The sequence below is a fragment of the Carassius auratus genome, chromosome 7 (assembly GCF_003368295.1).
Source record: "Carassius auratus strain Wakin chromosome 7, ASM336829v1, whole genome shotgun sequence".
NCBI lineage: Eukaryota > Metazoa > Chordata > Actinopteri > Cypriniformes > Cyprinidae > Carassius > Carassius auratus.
In genome coordinates, this window is record NC_039249.1 from 27,970,152 (window position 1) to 27,992,890 (window position 22,739).

Genomic DNA, 22,739 nt, shown 5'->3' on the forward strand with positions numbered 1-22,739 from the left:
TTGGTGAAGACAGCTTGCTGAGGACAACTTTCACCATCTCAATAAGTTTAATGCTGGATTTGCACAAAGATTATTCTTGAAAGATGGAGCACTTCCCTCTTTGTCTGTAGAAGGCGTTGTTTATGGACCACAACTGGTAAGTGTATTTTATTATTTAAGTTGGTGCGTTTAACGGTTTCTGTAACTTATTACACAAAGGGCAACGCTGTTTAGCTTTGTTAACTAGATGTTAGGGCTGTGCAAAAAAACAAATGCGGTTTTCATGCGCATCTCGTCAGCAAAAACGCTCCTGTGATTATAAATACATCTCCAGCACGTGCGTTCTAGCCCAATCACGTTAGCAGGAGGACAGCCTGCTCTCAGCTGCTGTCGAATCACAGCACAGGAACCGCTGGCCCAATCAGAACTCGTTACGTATTTCTGAAGGAGAGGCTTCATAGAACAAGGAAGACATCAGCCCGTTTTAGTGACAGTGAAAACAGCAGTATACAGATAGGTGAATTGTGTGAAAAATACTGTGTTTTTTTACACGCGAAACATGAACACGTTATATTGCTCATTGTAAACAATCAAAGCTTCAAAAAAGCGTGTAAAACGGGACCTTTAAAATCCCCCCGGAGCCGTGTGAGGGATGTTTTATTTCAGATGCACACACTTTATTTCAGATCTTCTGTACTGTTGACAACAAACACTTGCTTACCCCCATTGAAAGGCTTGGAAGAGACAATTTTTATATAACTTCCATTGGATTATTCTGAAAGAGAAAAGTCACATATACCTAGGATGCTTCAAGGGTGAGTGGATGATGGACAAATTCTCATTCTCAGGTGAACTAACCCTTTAATACTTAATTTTTACACCATTAGAAACTAGCATGATGATCAACCAATTTCAAGTATAAGGAATCTGCAAATATTAAGCAATTTGTGCATAATATATATGCATAATATATATGACACATTTTATTTATTTTATTTTACAAATTATTTATGAAAGCATATAATGCTTTATAATGCATTATTCATAAAGACTTCGAGTAAAGTGTTTTTTTTTAATTATCTTTAAAGCCATTTAAGGATCTCATTATTCAGAAGAATTTAAGTCAACCCTACACTCTCAGAAAAAAGGTACAAAATCTGTCAGTGAAATAGTACACTTTGAGAAAATATTCATTTGTACCATTTAGGTACTAATATGTGCTCTTCGGGTAATAATATGCACCTTTACAAGTAAATAAGGTACAAAATTGAAGGTACAATTCCAGTGAAAGCTTTTTTCGGAGTGTAACCTTGTAGTTCACCAAAAATGAAAGTTCTAGCATCATTTACTCAAATTGTTCCAAACCTGTATGAGGCTCTTTCTTCTGCTGAGCACAAAACAAGATATTTTGAAGAATGTTGGAAACCAAACAGTTGATGATAGCCACTAGGTATTATTTCCCATACAGTTGAAGTCAAGGGCCTCTGTTGTCTGTTTTGTTTTTGAACAGAAGAAAGAAACTCATACAGGTTTAAAACAACCTGAGGCTGAGTAAATGATGACAATTGTCATTTTTGGATGAAAAAAGTTATCTTAATGTTTGCCATTGGCTCTGGGCTATCGCGTGCCTACAGTTGGGTAAAGCAGAACTCCGCTGAACGAGGACAGGATTTCACTGGATGCTGAAATCGCAAGTTTCCCTGAAGTGAGCACCAGTCCCGTTCTCTGGCCCCGCTTCAGATGAAGAGCGAGACTTACAGAGACGGTCCCTCCACAGACGCAGTCCTGAGTGTCTCTGCCGTCTGTTGCAGCAGTGGAAAGCTTCTGGATGTTGCGATTGGCTACTGAGAGAAAGGCTTCGACTCTTTCTCCCGCTTGAGCGGTTAATACAGCGCTGAGCAGGTACCGTCCGTCCAGGGGAACAGTGAACACACCTAGAATCAACAATGGTAGAATGCTACTGTTATTGTGTATGATTTTTGTATGATTTGTACTTTCAAGTAAAACTTTTGATTGGACATTACAAAATGCACTTTTTAAAAGTGTACTTAAGTACAGTATATTAAAAAACAAATCTTACGTGCTTACTGTGTAAGTCAACACAAAAAAAGGTGCTTTAAAGCATGACTAAAGATTATTAAAACAAAGATTTAAAATGTACTTTAAAAGTAAAACTGTTAATAGGTATACTTTACATTTCAACTTTAACATAATACAGTATAGTTATGAAAGTTTCTCTCTTTAAAGTGATCTTATTTCATCAATATATGATTTGCAAGTTAAAAAAAATGTGTATATATATATATATATATATATATATATATGTGTGTGTGTGTGTTTGAAAAACCATATAATTAAGTGCTGATTTATGATTTGTCTTGTCATAAATTAATGTACCTGTTTGTGGATCATAGTGTCTTCCATCATTTAACAGAACATTGTTGAATCGGATGATGCCAATTTCTCCAGGGAATGGCACAAGTGTCAGACCAGCCGAAAATGACACATAGGTCATCATTCGCCCTTGTCCTGCATAAAAACAAACACACACACTCATTTTTTGTCACTTACTGACAACACAACTCTGTAAAATATATGGGATGTTTAGTTGTACCTGTGGCCATTTGTACTGTCCTCAGTGGAATCTGTGCTGTAGATGTAGGAAAGAAACTGTTGTGAATACACTGTATAAAACGGTAATATCCAATACATACAGTACTTTATATGTTATATTCTGCCAGTGTTGGGGAAGCAACTTTAAATTATGCATAACTTGTAGTCTGGAAAGCTACAGTTTTAAAGTACTTAATCTACAGCCAAGCTACTAGAATTCAAACTACTGAAAAACTATTGAAAAGCAATGAGCTTCACTACTAGTGAGCTACACTGCAAGTTAACAAAAAAGTAGCAAAAAAAAGCTTTCTTTGTTCATTTCTAAACACTACTGTTATCAGTATGTATATATCAACATGACTCAACACTTTGAGTGATAAGAGGACTGTCACTCGTATCTTACTGCTGATACATCTTTGACTTACATAGAGCCTGTATCATTCCTCCCGTCTCTTACATCTCCCCCTTAGACAATCTAGCGGCATGCTTTAATCTCTCCTGTCCTTAAAAATCAAGTCTATGGTCTCTGTGAGGTCTCTGGGACCCCTAAAATCCCATGCAGAAATAATGTTGGCATTGTATAAATGAAAAAGTACCTGAGTGAAATGCTAGTTAAATCTCTCTGTTCTACTTCTTTTAGATCTCAGTGCTGCTTTTTTGACATATTTGATCATGATATCTACTTGACCGAATGCAGAACTGGGTTGGGTCTATCAGGTCCACTCTTAGACTGGTTTAGACCCTACTTAAAAACAGGGAATACTACATTACACATGATTCTCACACCTTTAGACAACATGTGATATCTTGTGGTGTGCCTCAAGGCTCAATCCTGGGTCCTCTATTATTTAACTTATACATTCTTCCTTTATCAAGTGTAATTCATGAATATAATATTTAATTTCATAAGTATGCAGATGAAATACATCTCTATAGTACAGCAATTATCCTGTCTCCACACGAAGTGTCTAATGCATCACAATGCACAACAATGAAGGATGTCCTGATTCGCAAAGTTACTCCAACTTTGAGCAGACAGCAGATTGGTCCGGTGAAGGTAGTGTGAAAATGAACGATGATATTTATGATTCAAAAGTAAAACATACTTTAAGTATTTCATAGTTATATCATTGTATAATTTCAATTCTATGAAAGGAGAGCTATCTGATGCAAAACCAATAAGTATCTTGAAATGGAATGGGAACACACACTTACTGTACATGGCAAGAAAAAAACTGTAACCTGTACATCTGTACAGTAAATGTGCGATTGCTATGTGTGTGTGAGAGAGAGGTAAAAGAAGTTAATGAATGAGTGTTGTGTATGTGAAAGGTAAAAGCAATTTTTTGTGTGTTTCATGTTCGTGTGTAAGCATTTTGTGAGTGTGTGCATGCATTTTGTTTGCATCTGTGAATGTTTCCTGTGTCTACCTGTGTTCTTCAGAATTGATGCAAGAGACACTTATTAGACTGTAAATGTCTTTTAAAAAATAAGTTTTCTAAACGTATTCTGCTGATTTCAGGCCATACCTAAACACACAGACAAAAATGATGGACCATTGGGAAAATTATTATAAAATAAGTTGTCTTTACATACTTCATCAGTTACTTAGGAAAAATATTTGAATGATTTCATCACTTAATTTAAACTAAGGGCAATTAACTTTAACTTTATTTGTTTTCTTATATTCACTGAAGTAAATTTTGGTTAGACATAACTGAGTTTTTTTTTTTGACAGTACCCATATTTGGACTTCACTTTGTTCAGTTGTGAATGTCTGATCCCTATAAAATTGGGCAAATACTAAGAGGGTTTTCTCCTTTGTCCTGTCTGATTTAAACAAAAATTAGTTTGAATCCTATATGAGCTACATAAAAAAGCTTGAACCCTGATAATTGTGGCTATTTAGTTTATTTAGTAATTCCCCAAAACTGTTCAGCTACAATGAAATGATGAATACCAGAAACGGAGTCAGGGCTGATAGCCGCAGCTGGAATCCCTGGATAACCTGTCAAGAACAAATTAACAGATTCTTTGAGGTAACCCTGATTTTCTTTTATGGTTTTTACACACAAACGTATCTGAATAGACTTACCTGGTGCTCCTGCATAGCCTGTGATGGACGGCATGCTCCCATTGATCCCCTGAGGGGTGCGAGACAAGACTTTGGTTACTCGCGGTGCTGCTTGCCCAGACGCCAGCGATGGGAGTGGTTGACCTCCCTCCGTGGAAACTTTTACAGCCGCTGTACCTTCAAGAACACCTGGAGAGATGCAGAAGAGTGATGATGGGTGAAACGGAGAGAAGACCACGACATCAAGTCTGCCTGACAGTTAACAGCTGTGACTTTGCTATATAAAAAAGCTTAAATCCATCCGGTCCTAAAGAAATCTCAGCATTAGGAAGAGCTGGAGAAACTTTAGAATTCATGATCCAATTTCAAAATAAGTCTTTTATGCATCTCAATTTATAGCAACAGTGTAGGGGAACAAATGAACTTGGCAACACAAAGTGGCTTGTTGCTAGATTCTGTGTGTAAAGATTTTTCATGTAAGCCATACTTAAATATATGTATCAGCAAATAGAAACAGAATTTGATGCAATAATAATCTAATATTACAGACACCTCCATGGATTTTGTTCTGTGCAAAGAAAATGCTGCTTTAGAGTAATCTTAAACTTAAACTTTGCAATCATGTTGATTTCTGTGTATAAAACATAAGCTGAATTAAAAATAAGGATTTATTTGACATATAAATGGACATTTTGTAGATTAATTAAATATACAGAATTGTTTGACTATATATATATATATAAAATTGGTAAAAGACTAAAGAGTGTAACCCATTTTGATCTCTGTGGTATCTTAACAAGTTCTAAAACTTGACACTAAAAGATGTACTCCAAATGGGGTTAAATTCTGGACTTCTAAAACCTTCTTATGAACACCTGAGAAAGGTAGAAGAAAGCTGATGTGAGGACAGTATAACAATAAACAGATATGGCACTGCTACAAACAAACTGTCGTCTGGTTAAAGAGAATCTGTCCTGATATCTCACTGTTCTAAAATACCATCAAATCTAGAACAAAGCCATAAAAGCAACATAGTGGTTAAAGTTCTATGTAATCTATGTAATCTGAGTGTTTTTATGGTTTGTATGGAGGTGAGGGTAAGGGGTAGTCATTTTCCAAGTCTAAATATAACCAAAGACAGACAGACCTCTGATGCTGTCAGATTTTATTGGTTTTTCAAAATGTGTTAATGTAATCCTGACAAACCGTTCCAGAGATTTATCTCTTTCCCCAGTCAAGTTAAAGTATATAGGAGATGTTATGTCTGTTACTTACACTGAAAACAGCTGCTCACAAATATTACCAAGATGGCTGTCAAGTAACTGATCTGCCCTATAGGTACATTGGTTTAACTGCCTCTGAGCCCAGGGGTTTGTATGAACGCTTGTGTGTTTCTCACTAAATACTGTGTGCTCAATGAACAGAAATGACATGTTCTTCAGCTTCTGCTTGTGTATATCATGCAGACAGATGTTCAACATAGAAAAGCCCTAAAAGGCACAATGGAAAAGTTTTTTTATATTTTCCTGCTGTAAAGCTTTTCTTAATTTATCTTAATCAGTGTTAATATTCAGTGTGCTTGGAAACTGCAATATACTGTATGGAAAAAAGCATCTTTTGGGTGATAATACCTAGTGTCAAATTTTGACCACGAGTCATAAGAAACATCATTCCTGAAAAATAATTATAATAATAATCTGAGAGCTAACTGGTGAACAGTGTTCAAGAACTGCTATTGTAATCACAAGACATTTATTAAGTTAAATTCTCTGAATTACTATGAATTACATTGGCATGGTACACTGCAACTGAAATGGTATTGCTGTGGTTATTTTATATTTTACAACTGAAAAATACAACAGTAAATTTAACCAGTCATTTACATCGAAACAGAAAAGCATAATTACAACCACAGTTGGCTTCTTCTTTTTAGTGTAGATTTCACAGTTTTTTTTAACAGTGTTCTCATGCTACTGAAATAAAGGAGAGATGGAGCTGCTTTACATGTCACACCCACTCGCTCTCATGATCTCATCTAGCCTGCTAAAACACACACATATGTTGGCACTCCTATCATTATGAGAACTTTCCATAAGCGTCATGGTTGTTATGCTGAGCTAAGAATACTCTCCGTTCCCTAAACCAACCCTTAAACAGAAAACTTTTTACTTTTTACATTATTTATGTTTATTTAGCCATTTAAATCACAGCGTCAAGTGTGTTTATACAATTAACACAATGCATGAGCCTATTATTAATTATCCACAGTGTGATGTGAATGTGAGGGTGTTGCTGAGAACCGCCGGCGGTGCCTCTACATCACTATATTTGGCTGATTATGTGATTATATCTGTCATGCTCACAAGTCATCCTGGATTTCTCATCAACACTTTCAGTCACATCCAAATCTAAATCAACTTCATCTGTGAGTGTGCTGTGAGTTTTTAGCGACATCATAGATTACTCAGATATCAAAGCACACCTTTTTTAATTAATAAATCAAAAGTAGGTCAGTACACTTCAAATCATTATAATGATGGATTGGTGCACTAAAAAATTATTAAATTGACTACTTTTTTTTTAAGGTAAGTGGTTGCAATCTATTTATTTTTTTGCTACACTTAAATTTAGGTCACTACCATTCAACTTTTTTTTTTTTACGCATCTAAAAATTAATTGTTTGCAACCACTTACCTTAAAAAATAATAATAAAAAAATAATTCAGTGTGTCTGAGAAAATTAAACCAGAAAAATAAAAAAATTCATTGAATTCTTTGTTTTTGAAAAATAATGTCCTTTAATTTGATATTATAATGAATAAATTCATTTAATTCAATTTAATCATTAAAGAAAAAGTAAATAAATAAATAAATGGAATCCAGAAAATTGAAAATGGAGCAAACATAATTTCGAGAAAAAAAAAATGATAAAATGGAATGTGGGGAAAATGTTTATTGATTTCATAAGCCCGTAATTATTGTAATTGTTAGTTCTTTGTTAGTTTGGTAAGCTAATTTGTAGGCCTATAACATACTGTAGTGTTCTGTTTGCATTTAAACTGTGTAAATATAAAAAAACTGCACTTTTACTGGACTACAGAAGCCTGCCGCCTCGTTTCAATGGCATTCTAATAAGATGGAAAGGGGTCAGAGACAGGCATGCAGCAGGGCTCGACGACCCTCTACATGTGTTGCATTTATCTTAAGAAAGGAATGCAATAAAAGAGAGCTCCTGTTTATTACAGAGAAAGGAACAGGAAGCAGGAACAAAGGGGACATTGAATCGTGGGATAGTGCAGTGGTTTTATCGATGTCTTTATGATAAACTAATAGCCACTCTCCCAGAATTAGACCTGCAGATAAAATATATAAAAATACATGTGTGAGCAGTGAGACATGCTTGGAGGACAAGATCCTCTCAGAGGTCAAATGTCACATGTGACCGAGAGGGACGAGGGCATTACTATCACAAAGCTGCTCACTTACAGATAAAATTCACTCAGGCACACGTGATTTTTCACTTTTATTTACATTAGGATCTGCAAACGCATTGGTTAAAATAAAAGATTCCGGTTGCACTTTATTTTACAGTAGGTGTATTAACATGTACTTATAGTGTACTTACAGTGTATTTATCTAAGAAAGTTTTGGTAATACAAGGTAACTACATAAGGTAGGGTTAGGTTTAGGGGTAGGTTCAGGGTTAGTACCTAGTTATTACATAGTTATTGTAATTACTATAATAAGTACATAGTATGTACATGAGGAACAGGACTGTAAAATAAAGTGCTACCATTGTTATAAGAGAAAACTAAAACATATTAATTAGTGCATCATAACCTCTCTTTTTCCCGTCTCATATTAGCCACATGTTAGTTTCTTATAATTACAATAACTAGGGAATTACTAGGCACTAATCCTGAACCAATCTTAACCATGGAGATGCCTTATATTACCATGTACTTACACTGTAATTACAAGTAAGTGCATGTAATGCAAAATAAAGGTCAAGCAGAAGCACACAAAATTCATAATATTCAAGAGACCTTGAGTATATTCTTTGGATTTACTGCAAACAAAGCTATGATTGCTAATCACTTTGTGGCTTCATCCTTATGCCATTTTACTTATATTTTGTCCCTAAGTGTGTTGCAATAGTATCAAATGTATTATTCTGAATGCTGCTAGGTGAAACAGCAAGCTGAACATCTTGTAAATTACAAACACAAAATCACCAAATGAGAAGCAGATGCCCACATGCGTGTTCAAACACGCACACACACTATAATCCCATAAAGGTCCAAACGTTGCACAACTCTGGAGTCAGTCCAGTTGTAGCATGTGTGTACAATTAATATGAAAAGGGGGAAATACTACTTACAACACACACACACACATTCTTGTGTTTGTAAAGGAAATCCCTCTAAAAACACAACCTCATGCGCACCGTAGCCTACATTTGCATTGTGGAGCTCATCCAACAGAAGCTTCCAAAAACCCAAAAGATGACCACCAAAATGCATCGTTTTGACTAGCAGCATTGGCAAAAACAGACCAACTGCTCACACACTTAAAAACTGATTATTCATTGGCATCGATCCATGAAGTTCCTTCAACATTCAAATTGAACAAAATGTTTTTCAAATGGTTCTTTTAAGAGTTCTGGAAGGTTCTTTTTGGAACCAGAAATGGTTCTTCTTTGGCATCACTGTGAAAACCCATTTCGTGGAACCATTATTTTTAGACTTGTATTGGATAGTAGGGACAGGAAGTTACTAGGGATATTGGGAATTTCACATATACAGCTTTTTTGTGGAAAATTACAGATGGGTGATCATACATGAAAAGGGCATTTTTGAAAAATACCAATAAATCCAATAAATCCATCCTTCCAGATGGTTAACTGATATATGGTAAATGACTGGTCAACAAATACACAAAATTACCAGTTTAAGCACATAAAAGGTCAGGACGCACTAGTGTAAGTCTGCTTTGGGCCAGTCATAAAGATCTAATGGAGGTGATGTGATTACTACTCACTTTTTATGGTAACATTGTAACTCGAAAGTCAAAAAAAGTTTTTAAACTGGACAGAGAAAGAAACTATAGAGATTCTTCTCATCCAGGAAGATAAATAAAATGGTGCAGTCAGTGCAATTAAAGGTAGTTTTCTATGACTGACACCACAGAGTTTACCAATACTTTGTTGCTGATTTGTGAATGTCATTGCAAAACACAATTTTTGTTATCGACAGATGAATATTGCTTACCTGTAGGTACATCAGTGATCCCATCCTGGCCATCTTTTGAAAGTTGTGAATTTGCTCTAAATGTGTTAAGGTCTCTTGTATGTGCAAGCACTGTACTGTTCAGCTGACGGACGCAAGTCCACAAGCCATTGACATGTTTGTTCAATCCATCTTTAATCCGTTTCAGACTGTCTGACATTGGCTCAAATCGACCACAAACGCCTTCAATGCTAGCCACGCGTCCATCAAGCCCATCAAGCAAGCCATTTATTGTCCTCACTTGCTCTTGGCTTCGCCCAGAATCCACCTCTAGATTTTCCACCCGTTGGAGGAGGGTTTCAAAACTCATGGTCTGATTGAGATCTTCCTTAAGAGGGCCAACCAGGAGCTGTGTATGTTTCTCCAAGACTTCCAGGCGCTGATCAAGACCAAAGAGTAGCTGAGAAGTGCTGTTGTCCCATTGAACACCACTGATCTTCTCTTCGAAAGCTATTCTTTGGTCTTCCTCTTCCTTAAGTCTTTCCCTTCTCAGTTTCTCCTCAAGATAGAGGCAATGTACCTCTGCGCTCCTTTCCGCAAGATTAACCCTTGCCTCCAGAACGTGCCCTTGTGCATTTATCTGTGCAATGGAGGCATTTTGCTGCCTAATCGCGTCTTGGAGTATCTGTTGGGTCTCCTTGAGCTTCTGGACCTCAGCATTGTCCACCTCTTGGGTTTTTCCAATGGGAAGCTGGAGACGCAAGTCTTGGATCTCTTTGCGGAGTTCAGTCTCTTTGGAGTCAAGGAGCTCGGCTAGACTCAAGTAAGAGGTTTCTTGTTCCTCACACTGTTCTTGCACAGACAGCATCTTGTAGTCACATGCATTCTTCATGTCTGCTATTTTGATGTCCATTCCTTGAAGAAGCTCGTCACGTAGGGCTGAAAGCTTCTCATCGATGTATGCCTGACATGCACACTCATTGGTTGCAGCTGTTGCGGAAGGCTGAAGGGGTCCAGTGCTGCTTGCGTCTTTTAGTCGATGCATCTGTCCATCTATGTTCTGGATCCTCATCTGCAGATCTTGGATGTTATTAGTGTTGGTACTGATTGTGTTGGAGAGCTGGGTAATGTGGTTCTGGAGTTCATCAGTGCCTGGTGATGAACGGAGGTCATATGGGAGCGTAATGCTCTCGATTCCACCCGCTTTGACATCCTGTGGCTGTTGCAAATTCCCCAACATGTTTAGGACATATTTGGTCACATCTTCCTGTAAATCTAGCCGTAGGTTCGCATTCGCAGAAGTCATGGCTTGCAGGCCGAGTACAGTCTGAGAAAGACGCTCCACTTCTTCTTCTAATGCCTGAACTCGTTGACTCTCATACTGACGATCTCCATAATCTCCCAGCTGACGGCTATGATGTCCTTTCTGCCCGGGTTGAGACCATGGATGAGTCTGAGAGAACTCTTCTGGTCCTAGAACAACCAAAATCACCTGTACTTGTTTCACAGTAACTCAACAAAATAAATAGAGTCTGCATCACTTTTTCTTTCATTTTATGACAACTTCTAATAAAACGACGTTCAACCATTGAACTAAATGGAGTTAAAGAAACAACAAAAGTTTTTAAGTTGATGACTAAAAAAAAATGTATTCTGACTAATTGCAACATTGAGATGTGGCATTATTTTAGCTATAACATCTAGCATATCACTTGTTAGCTTATTATTTAGAATTTAATTTCTGAGTGTACTAATCCAGATAAAATATTGCTTATTTCACTTTTTTTTCAAATATAAACTTAAAGACATTTACCCAAGATGCTCTGTTGTTGGTTGCGAGTTGAGGGAACATCTCGACGTGGTTCCTCAACAACACTGGGTCTCTGTGGGGTATTTTTCAGCTCGGTACAGTCATGGCCTTGATATCCTGGACAGCACCTCCATTCCAGTTCAGTCACTTGTTTGTAGCCTATTTTGTACATAGGCCTCATGTGAGAATGATACCTAGAAAGACAGTTATGGATTAGGATGTTACAAACCAATGTCTGACCATAGTTTTCAATGGGATAAATTTGAACTACAAATTTAAAGTTTCCATTTGACGTGATACAATGCACTGTTCTGGCCTCAGATTACTAGCCACTTTACTATAACTAACATCAAAAATGTATCCCACTGCAAGGGTTGTGGGGAATATTAGACAAAAAACCATACGCAGATGTACTGATTTAGTGAGACACAAGTCCTAAACTCATGCAACTGATTGACATATAAGTGTCCAGGTTATAAAAAAAGAAAAAAAGGAAAGAAAGAAAGAAATTAATAAATAATCATACCCAATTCATATCACGGCTCTTTAATTACTACATACAAATTTGTAGTCATAAAATAATAAGTGCAATTACATTGCATGTGCATTTATTGTGTATTTCAAGTCTTAAAAGCATATTTTTTTAAAAGAAAACCTGTACTTGCAGGTAATAGATTACTGAAATAAAAGGCCACCTACTGTATGTGCACGTAAAGAGAAACACTGTTATGAGGTTTCTCAACACATACACTTTTATAAAAAGTGCACGTTGTAATAATACCAAATTAAATAGGAACTTAAATGTTTAAATGCATATTGCATTTAATATAAAATGTAATCTTAATACATTTTTTATTAAATTGCAATTAGCCATCTGAAAAATAACATTTGGTATGTTTTTAAGCATATTTTGAACTACATTATTTCTATAATAAGTACTGTTTTTTTTTTTTTTTAAGTATGCCAAAGTGCACTTTTTCACACGGGCGTGCTGGTTTCATATATTTAAACCTTTATACCATTTGCAAGAAATGTTTCAATTTAATGAATCATGTCACAAAGTGGAATGATTGTATTTAAATAAAAATAATACAAATATCTTTACACCTTTTAATCTTTATTTTTCCAAAACTAAATAAATTTAAATATATTGCTTAAGGACAACATGACCTTAACCTAAACTTATATTGCCTTAGTACATAAAAATATCAATTAAAAACCACGTTACTCTCTATAGTCTCCGCACATTAATTATTTAACCAATAAAATACACACTTAAGCTTTAAATACCACATTATAGCCAGTAAACAGCACATATTCGGGATGTTTGCTGCATGTTTCAGAAGAACCAAAGTAACAACATTAGTCCTGCGAAATTGGAAAAATGTCGCTGATCTTCTTCGCCTAACCACTCTGTCCACAAAAGGAAGCATGTCTGTTCTCATGAGCCATGCAAACATAAACAGCAAAGTGCAGAATTGCACACATAATTTATTAGGATTTACTCCAGCAGTGACACACATCTGGAGTGCAGCTTTAAAAGCAGGCGATGTGCACGAACATGTGTGACTTTCTAATTACAGCATTTCTGAAAAGTTCCCATGGATTCTGGACAATTTACACAGGCTAAAACAGACTGTTCAGTGTGGCCCCTGGCCCTTCAGAAGTCGTAAATAATTTGGAGACTGATAAAGCAAAGACCTACCACTCAATGGGGCCAATTTAACTGCACTGCTTCAATCCGGTTCTGATCTCATCTAATCTGATCTCTGGTCACTTCCGCCAATAAAAATGTCCGTGTTAACCCCCGGCCCCTGCATGCGCTCTCCAGAGACACTTACATCAGCTGCTGTGTGCAGTCGGGCTGATGCGGAGGACAGGGCAGGAGCTGCGGCTCCATGACGTTCTCGTTCGCTGCCAGCACTGCGCATGTCACGTTCTTATGCACCACAAAAGCACACCAGTTTCTATGAAAGAGTGGAAAACAGTGAAGACTAATTTATACTCTACATTCAAGAAAAATCATTGTCACATAAAAATAAAACATTTCAGTATAGGGAACAATTCTCACTATTAACTAGTTGCTTATTATTAACATATTGGCTGTTTATTAGTAGCACATATCCTGCATGACTGTATCCTACATCCCTAATTCTACACAACACCTAAACTTAACAACTATTCGTTTAAGCAGATTAAGAGTTTATTGAGGCAAAAGTTGTAGATAATATTTTTTTAATAGCGAGAATTGGACCTTAAAATAAAGTAAGACCAAAAGTTCTACTTGTCTATCGTTCTCTGAAAGTTACAAACAAACGTTTATTGAATGTTTGTATAAAGTTTTCTGAATTAGCATGCACAAAAATGTTATTTAAGCCATTTGTGGAATGTTTTGTAACATTTTAGCTAGACATTCATTATTTTAAAATGTTTTTTTCTTTCATGTATTACGTTTTAAAATGTAACTATTTGTTTCAGAATGTTCAGAGAACATTAAAAACTAACATTTTGATTTGTTAGAAAATTGTATTGTTGTATCATTATTCTTTTATTTTTTTCCTCTTTTTGAATACTGGTATGTTTTGCACAAGGAGGAAAGCTCTAGCCACTCCCTTTGATTAACCAGCTGTCTTTGATTGATTACTAATTGTTTAAGAATAATTGAGGTATGTCCTGAAGCTGAAACACATACTGTACTCCAATTATTTAGCCCAGTTAAATAAGCCTTTTTATTTTTACTACACCAGTGCCTTGGAATATCTCTTCTTCTCAGTTTAACATTGCCACAATGTTTTTAAAAGTTCCAAAATGACATATTCTTAACTTAAATGGAACATTAGCAGTGTTCTTTCAACGTGTTTTTGTTAGGTGGGTAATATTACCCAATCATTCATAAGGAATTACTAATTACTTGGAAAAGCATGATAACTCCCTATAAAAACTGAAATCATTGTATGTTTTTGAGGTTTTGGATGGTTATTCCTTCTGACAGATTTAGTAGCACTAATTTATAAAGGGTTACTATGAACCTTGCCTTTAATAAGAAAAGTCAGTAAAAGCAGAGTTTTCCATATTGATTTCTCATTGTTTCCCAATTTTGAATTATGCATTGCATTATTGTTTTATGATTAAAGGAATGTGTGTAAATTTAATGGATGATGCCCTGGCAGAAAATAACCAGTACCTTTTCTTATAGGAAAAAGCTCTAGAAAACTGCATTTAAAAAAATTTTATTCAGAATGATCCATACTTTTCTAGTATGAAAGATAACAGCTTACTAGGTAAAAATTACTCCATCAAATCATAATTCGGCTATTACCTATTGTTTATGTAAACCTTTGTGTACAGGAAATGAGCTGACAGGTTAAAATAGTTATGTGTCCTCCATTAGATTAGTTGTGCATTAATTATTTAAGTGCATGTAGTTCGAGTTACAGTGCAATTATACATTTAATTACTGAGTATTATTTAACAAGTACTTATTAACTAGGCTATAAGGTTTATATTGATTAATTTAGCTAATTCACTGTTATTACTGCACGTAACAAGAACACTGAAAAGCTTTACCTGATATCTTAGCTACTCAGGAAGGCATGGAAATCTGCATTCAGCTACTAATTCGTTTATCAGTTTCTTGTTAGTTAACAGAAGTTAGGCAGCTAGAATGACTAGACTACAGAATCAGAATGAGCTTTACTGCCAGGTATTTTAACACATTACGAGGTTTTTTAATTTTAATACCAATGTGTCAGTTTCTTTAAAATATCTGGAGAGGGAAAAAAAATGAAGAGATGTTTTTCCGTGCAGTTTGAATCGTAAAATTATTGATAATAGTGCTACATATTACATTATAACTCTCAAAATCACATTTTACCCGAGATAACTGATGCCCAAAGTATTTTTTCTCCAATGCCATCTCCACAACAGGACGGACACTTACTTGTTTCGTTGTCTCGAAGCAGAGCTGGAATAAGGACTGCCCTGGAACAGACTATACCTCGACGGAGTGCCATCAGTCAAAGGAAAGGGCATGAGAATAATAAATATAAGCGCTGCGTAACCTGCGAGGACGCGCTTCATCTCCAAACACCCAACCAGAGTCAGCGCACACCTTATCCGAGGATTTAAAAAGCTCGCACAGAGTGTTTTCCAGAGTTTCTTGACAGGGTGATGATGGCAGTGAGATGGGACAGTGGCAAGAGTCTGGAAGAGCCCCCGCCCCAATGTGCGCTTCCTACTGGACGCTGCGCGCGGGATCAGGTTCCCAACTCTCCACTCATTACTACACGCTGCTTTAGACGTGCTACTTATGTTTCTTCAAAAGAATGCCATCTTTTAAGAATGTCGTCCAAAATAATAATAATAATAAAAAAAAAGAAGAAACCCAATAATATTTGGAATACAGACCCAACTATGGACTCTTTTTTTAAGAGGACAATCTTAAGTGGAATAAATTAAAAACATGAAATTATCAAAAAGTTGTCAAAGTTTACATTTACTGTAAAGATAATAAAACGTTACAATTTTTATCTTATTTTATGTAGAATAAATATTTAAAGGTCCCCTTCTTCGTGATCCCATGTTTTAAACTTTAGTTAGTGTGTAATGATGTTGTTAGAGTATAAATAATATCTGTAAAATTATAAAGCTCAAAGTTCAATGCCAAGCGAGATAATTTATTTAACAGAATTTGCTTACAACAAACCACCCGTTTGGACTACATCCCTCTAGTTCCTGCAGTAATGATGTCATTAAAACAGTTTTAAAACTAACTTCCGCCCACATGAATTCACAAAAAGGGGGCGTGGCCTTGTTGCGCTCCGACGCTGAAGAGGAAGAGCTGCATTTGTTTTTGTCGCCATGTCCTCGATACGCTGTTATTTTCATCTCGGAGTCCAATCATCTTTGTTTGGGCTTCCCAGGGATGCTGTTCTTGGAGATTAATGGTTACAATTTATGTCTAACTCGGTTCCTGAAAATTATAATCCACATGTAAAACTATGTGCAGCACATTTTGCTGAGGACAGCGAGCTTCCTCAATCTCAATCAGTTTAATGCCGGATTCGCACAAAGATTATTCTTGAAAGATGGAGCAGTTCCCCCTTTGGAGAAGGCGTTGTTTACGGACCACAACCGGTAAGTGTATTTCATTATTTAAGTTGGTACGTTTAACAGTTTCTGTAACTTATTACACAAAGGGCAATGCTGTTTAGCTTTGTTAAATGTTAGGGCTGTGCAAAAAAACTAACGTGATTTTCATGCGCATCTCATCAGTAAAAACGCTCCTGTGATTAGAAGTACATCTCCAGCACATGCGCTTCTCAAAACTACTCCAAAACTAGTCCAATCACGTTTACAGGAGGTCAGCGCGCGCTCAGCTGCTGTCGAATCACAACACAGGAACCGCTGGCCCAATCAGAGCACGCTACGCATTTCTGAAGGAGGGACTTTATAGAACAAAGAAGTCATCAGCCCGTTTTTATGACAGTGAAAACAGCGGTATACAGATAGGTGAATTGTGTGAAAAATAGTTTTTTTACACGCGAAACATGAACATGTTATATTGCACACTGTAAACACAATCAAAGCTTCAAAAAAGCGCGTAAAATGGGACCTTTAAAAAAATACAAAATTGCTATAAAATTAAAGCGTTATGCCTAATTAAGTTATGTTCCAAATTTGAAGTTGATATAAAAAAAAACTGAGGTTCCAGTTAAATTTTATTTAGAGCGCTATATCATAAACAGCCACCGGGGGCCATCTGCCATTTTAGCAATTTTCTGTCACAAATGTCTACAATTCTCTGTCAATATTACTTCTATTACAAAATAACCACCAAATATGGAATCTTGAGACTCTGACATCTCTGACGATGTGTATTGTGTCAAGATTATAAAGCACTTCTTGAAGCACATCAGATTACAAAATAAAAACTTGACATTACTACAATACAAATAGATTTTCTTGAGTAAAAATATCCTTTAGAAATGCAAGTTTATATCGAGTGCATCTTATTAAAGCAGTATTTTTAAATCCCATTATGACTGGTTTCAAATCATGAGCGTTTCTCTCTTAAGATTCTGGAGACTTTATGAAACATTTAAGTAATTTTGAAAGAACATCTGATACAATATAAACCTATGCACAGAAACCTATGCATAAATACGTATACAGCCTAGCATTTGGTGTCGACCACACGTTTTACGGATTAGTAATGCATATTATATAATACCCTTAAAAGCTTTATAAACACATTAAACTGTTATTATACAGCATACTATATAATATGCACTACAAAAATATGCCAAAGTTGAGCTTTTGTGTAAAGCAAGTTACTTGACTTCAGCAAATCAACACATTTATTTTAGAATTTTTTCCATTTAGCACTCTATATGCCAAAACTATGGAAGCCTGTTTCCGCCACTGGATAAAAAATTTAATTAAAAGGGTAATTGTGACTTTTTATCTCGCAATTCTGACTTTATTTCTCAGAATTGCAAGCTATAAAGTCAGAATTGCTAAATTTAAATTCACAATTCTGAGTTTTTCTCATAATTACAAATTTATCACGCAATTCTGACTTTCTTGTTTTCTCACAACTGCGAGTTACGCAAGTCAGAATTTCAAGATATAAAGTCGCAATTCTGAGTTTCTTTCTCATAACTGAGAGTTTATAACTCACAATTCTGACTTTCTTTTTTTCTCACAATTGCGAACTCATATCTCGCAATTCTGACTTTTTTTTCAGAATTGTAATTTATAAACCCGCAATTACGAGAAAAAGAAAGTTAGATAAAAAGTTGCAATTACCCAGTTTTTTTTATTTAGTGGCAGAAATGGGCTTCCATTCAAAACTGTGTGAATAAAAAAAAATGGTTTATTATAAAAAAAAGCGGAAAAAAAAAAAGAAAAATTAAGCAAAGAATAGAAAAGGACATTGGTTTGTTATGATAACGAATAGCTGTCATGCTGAAAAATAAGTTAGATACCTTCATACATTATTTCCCATATTAGACCACTATAATAATCCACTGGAAGGTGTGAATGAAAACGATTGGTGAATGGAGACTTAGTGGAAAAGTGCACTCAATAACGTCCACTATGGTGCATGAAGTTTAGAGGGTGATTTCAGACAGTCCAATGTGTCTTTAACATAAATTCTAACTAGAAATTGTTTTTAATTAAAGGCTTTTTACTTCTGGCTATTGTGTTTAGGCTTCAGAATACATAAAAGTTGTGTTCATTTGTGAAGATTATCATGAAGAACAATACTTTTGTTGGTCACAGAGCTTATTTTCTGAAGCCAATGGAATAATCTTATTACTGTTATTGTCAAGGAGCTTACAGTTTGTCATGCAAAAATACATCATCATGTTCATCATGTCAGTGCAGCGTTTTAAAGGCCTTTGGTTTAATGGAGTATCTGTTGAAATGCTACTGTAAACTGTATGCATCCACTACAATGTATGCGTGCAAAAACCAAAGTATACACTGAACTTAAGAAAACAATCCCACTTGAGCAGAGATCCAGTGAAAGTGTGACTGCTTGAAGGTTTGTTCTGAATTAAAAAAAAAAAAAAAAGACAAGACATGATGCAAGTGTAAAAAAAACATTTTTTTCCCCTTAAAGAAAGATACAAAATATATTACGGACACAGTCCAATTATTTAACTTTTTTTTTTTTTGCTTTCTGCTTAAATCAGACAAGTCATAATCTGTAAAGAGTGGAAAAAAAAGAAGAATTTGCATTGAACATAAAATAAGAAACAATCTTTAACACTGAATAAACGAATAAAAAAAGCACTGCGTCTGCTGTCAGCTCGTGCAGCTTCATGAATCTGCAGAAACAAAACAACAAGAAACTATTAAGTTCAATGAAAAGTCAAAAAAAAAAAAAAATGACTGAATATCAAACACTTCAGAGGACTGTTGATGTACCCAGTTTGCGTGTTTTACGCCTTGATCTTTTAGAAGGGATTGAGGGCTCAAGCGGTTCTGGCTCAAGGATCCTTTTCACGCTTACAGCGTACGGTCGTGTAGGAGTGCTGGCTGCAAACACACACACACACACACACACACACACACACACACTTAAATTCTTGTCAGTATTCACCAATCACAGAAAGGACAGAGTAAACAAACAGTTAAGAAACTTGACTACCATTCCTAGTTTGCCAGATTCGCATTGGTGCATCGCAATTAAGGTTAAAGAGAAGATGCATCTATTTAAAGTGTGCATCGGATACAAGTATATGTAGATTGATTTCTCCTGTCTAAATATTTACATTAACATGGCAGAGGTAGAGCTGCATCTTCCACCAAAGAAATAAAAGTGAAATAAAAGTACTATATTGAATTGCATAGCATGTTTTTTTTAAAGCACTGAATCTGTTGAATCAAACTGAATTTGGATCGCACTGCATCATAATGGGCTCGCATCACATCGGTAGCTGCTTCATATCCTCCTGAGACTCAGAGAATGTAGTATTTTATCATTGCATGGTTTTAGAGCATAAAACAGAAATGGAAAAATAACATTTTTGAAACATTATATTTTATTCAATTGTTATGTCCTCTGTAGAGGACACCAGAACTAAATTTTTCAAAAAAATAAAATAAATAAAATGACACGAACAAACATGACAAGGCAAAGACAATAGTATTTGGTGATTTAAACAAACAAACAAAAATCAATTATTAGGTTTCAGGATTAGTTTTTATACCGAACTCTGTTTAAGGATGATTCTCAACTAGGTTATAAAATATATAACCGAATGATTTGATATACCATTATGCTTTATGTAAAACTTCCAAGAACTTGTTTTCCCATTAAACACAATGTTATCTATACACTGCATCTAATTTGCATATTAATGAGCTGCTGGGAAAGCACACTGAAAAAAGAAGTGTAATAAATGGTACTGATAATTGGCCAGATTTTTATTATATCTAATATTTCATAGGAATATTGATATATAATGTATTTTCCTAATCAGTTGTTTTGTCTCCCAAAATGCGTAATAAACATGTTTAGCCCTGGTGTCCCCTACAGTGGACATGTATGAAATGATGTCCTGTTTCATAACAGAAAATCATATTTTGATTTGAAACCCCATAACATTTTCCTGAGATGTTGATTTTTTTACATTAACCAGATTTATCCAGTATCCACACATCCAGTAATTTTGTATCTCTGAAAAACGGTGACATGTGAGGTCTCAGAGGAATTACAGAGTCCACTACAGAGGCAAAGACTCCATAGCTGGGTCTCAGAGGATAAGCATCTTTAACGTATCATCTAGGGTAAATGGGATGGTTTCTAGTGTGTTCTCGGGATGGTTTTTAAAAACAAATTTTTAAATCTTTAAAAATGTCCCATTCTTGAAAAAGTCTTAAGTTTTCAAATTTTTCAAAATGACAGATGACGTGACAACTCTATGCCAATCATCGAAATTCTGGTTTTGCATTCATAGATTAGGCAGCCCTGCAATGCCAAAAACACATACCAAGGGTTTCCTCAAGATCTCTTAACTCCTGCTCTTGCTGCTGGAGGTCTTGTTTTTTCTGTTTCATCTCAGGACTCTGCAGGTACTGCAAATGACTGTTATACTCAGACCGGACCTCGGAGGCCTTCTGCATTGCAACACGACACTGCTGCAGTAACTCTGTACACACACACACACACACACACACACACACAATCAAACATAAGGCACGGAGGTTACATACACTTCCCATGCATGAGACACATCATGACACTAGTAAACTCACAGAAGTGTTTTTTTTAAGGCAAGACCCAACAAGTGTATTATAATAATAATAATAATAATAAAAAAATGTAGATATCTCATCAGTTGATCAATGATGGTACAGTAATACTTTCTTTTTAAAGATGCATATTGGATTTTTTTCCAATATCCGATATATTTTTAACTCATTTTGGCAGATGCCGATATTTTTCCTTTTATTTTTAAAAACCTTAAAAAAAAAAAAAAAAAAAAAATATATATATATATATATATATATATATATATATATATATATATAAATAAATAAAAATAAATAATAATTATAATATATATATATATATATATATATATATATATATATATATATATATATATATATATATATATAAAAATAAGACTGTACATTTTAGTGACAGAGAGTTTTGCTCTTGGAGAAAAAACTCTTGAGAAATGAAACATACATAAAGTTTAATAAACTAAACACTTAAATGTGTATTTTGGATGCTTTCTCATAAGACATGTTATGGAAACTAAATGGTCCAAAAACTGAACCGTTCATGAAAAAACAATGTTAGTTTAGTGTCCTACCTTATAAACCATAAAAGTAATCCATGCATTATGCCAAAGCATTAAAATAACAACTTAAGTAACTGTAACTTTAACAAGAAGAGAGATCACATACAAAGTATTAGTGTTGCTTTCGTCAACGAAAATTATGACTAAATAGCGTCAACAACAAACCTTTATCACGTGATGAAAACAAAAATGCTGGTCATGTGACGATGACTATAATTAAATGTATAAAGCAATACTGTTGACAAATAAAAACGAGACTAAATGTGGTTTACAAAATAAAAACTCTTCATTTTTGTTGACCAAAACAAGATGAAACCTCACGCTCAAATCAGAGCATCTTCCATGTCTGGAATCAATGTATTCTTCAGTCTATAAGTTAGCAATAATAAAATAAAAATAATATTATGGGTTAAATAGAATTGCATTACTAAAAATAGACTAAAATAAAGTTTCATTGACTAAAACTAGACAAAAATAGTCATGGATAATTCTGACTTAAAAAGACTGAAATGCTTAAACATTTAGTTGACTGAAACTTGACTAGACGGAACTAAAACTAATAAAAAACTAACCTCGTCCGTGAGGGGCTGCCGCGCTGTTTTGTCTTTATTTTGATTATTAAAGTCATTTTGATTGTCTCCCGTTTCCCGCCTCCTTCTTCCCGTATTTAGGAAGTTTAATGCATTACATTTATTATATAAATTTTTATTA

The 22,739-nt window shown here is 35.1% G+C and overlaps 2 protein-coding genes across 2 annotated transcripts in view; both read right to left on the bottom strand.

Annotated features, from left to right (window-relative positions):
- Window positions 1-517: 517 nt before the first annotated feature.
- Window positions 518-15,914, bottom strand: emilin2b (elastin microfibril interfacer 2b). Its single transcript, XM_026268303.1, has 9 exons — window positions 15,644-15,914; window positions 13,545-13,670; window positions 11,707-11,897; window positions 9,936-11,366; window positions 4,688-4,855; window positions 4,553-4,600; window positions 2,594-2,629; window positions 2,377-2,508; window positions 518-1,913 (listed from the first exon to the last, which is right to left on the bottom strand). The coding sequence occupies exons 1-9, from the start codon at window positions 15,781-15,783 to the stop codon at window positions 1,597-1,599; spliced, it is 2,589 nt and encodes an 862-aa protein (XP_026124088.1). The 5' UTR covers window positions 15,784-15,914; the 3' UTR covers window positions 518-1,596.
- A 3,385-nt stretch (window positions 15,915-19,299) lies between these two features.
- The window catches only part of smchd1 (structural maintenance of chromosomes flexible hinge domain containing 1), a 39,982-nt gene continuing 36,542 nt past the window's right edge, over window positions 19,300-22,739 (bottom strand). Inside the window, exons 47-49 of the mRNA XM_026268304.1 lie at window positions 21,210-21,368; window positions 19,642-19,752; window positions 19,300-19,541 (exon numbers count right to left, since the gene is read on the bottom strand). Of these exons, the coding sequence (XP_026124089.1) occupies window positions 19,534-19,541; window positions 19,642-19,752; window positions 21,210-21,368 (278 nt within the window). The 3' untranslated portion in view covers window positions 19,300-19,533. The remainder of the gene's footprint in view (window positions 19,542-19,641; window positions 19,753-21,209; window positions 21,369-22,739) is intronic.

Bases quoted from the DNA above. Each gene is read 5' to 3' on its own strand.
- emilin2b (XM_026268303.1), bottom strand. From the start codon at position 15,783: ATGAAGCGCGTCCTCGCAGGTTACGCAGCGCTTATATTTATTATTCTC. The intron at 11,898-13,544 runs GTAAGTGTCTCT...CTGTCTTTCTAG, and splicing joins GACTGCACACAGCAGCTGAT to GTATCATTCTCACATGAGGC. The intron at 2,630-4,552 runs GTATTCATCATT...CTACATCTACAG, and splicing joins CAGCCCTGACTCCGTTTCTG to CACAGATTCCACTGAGGACA.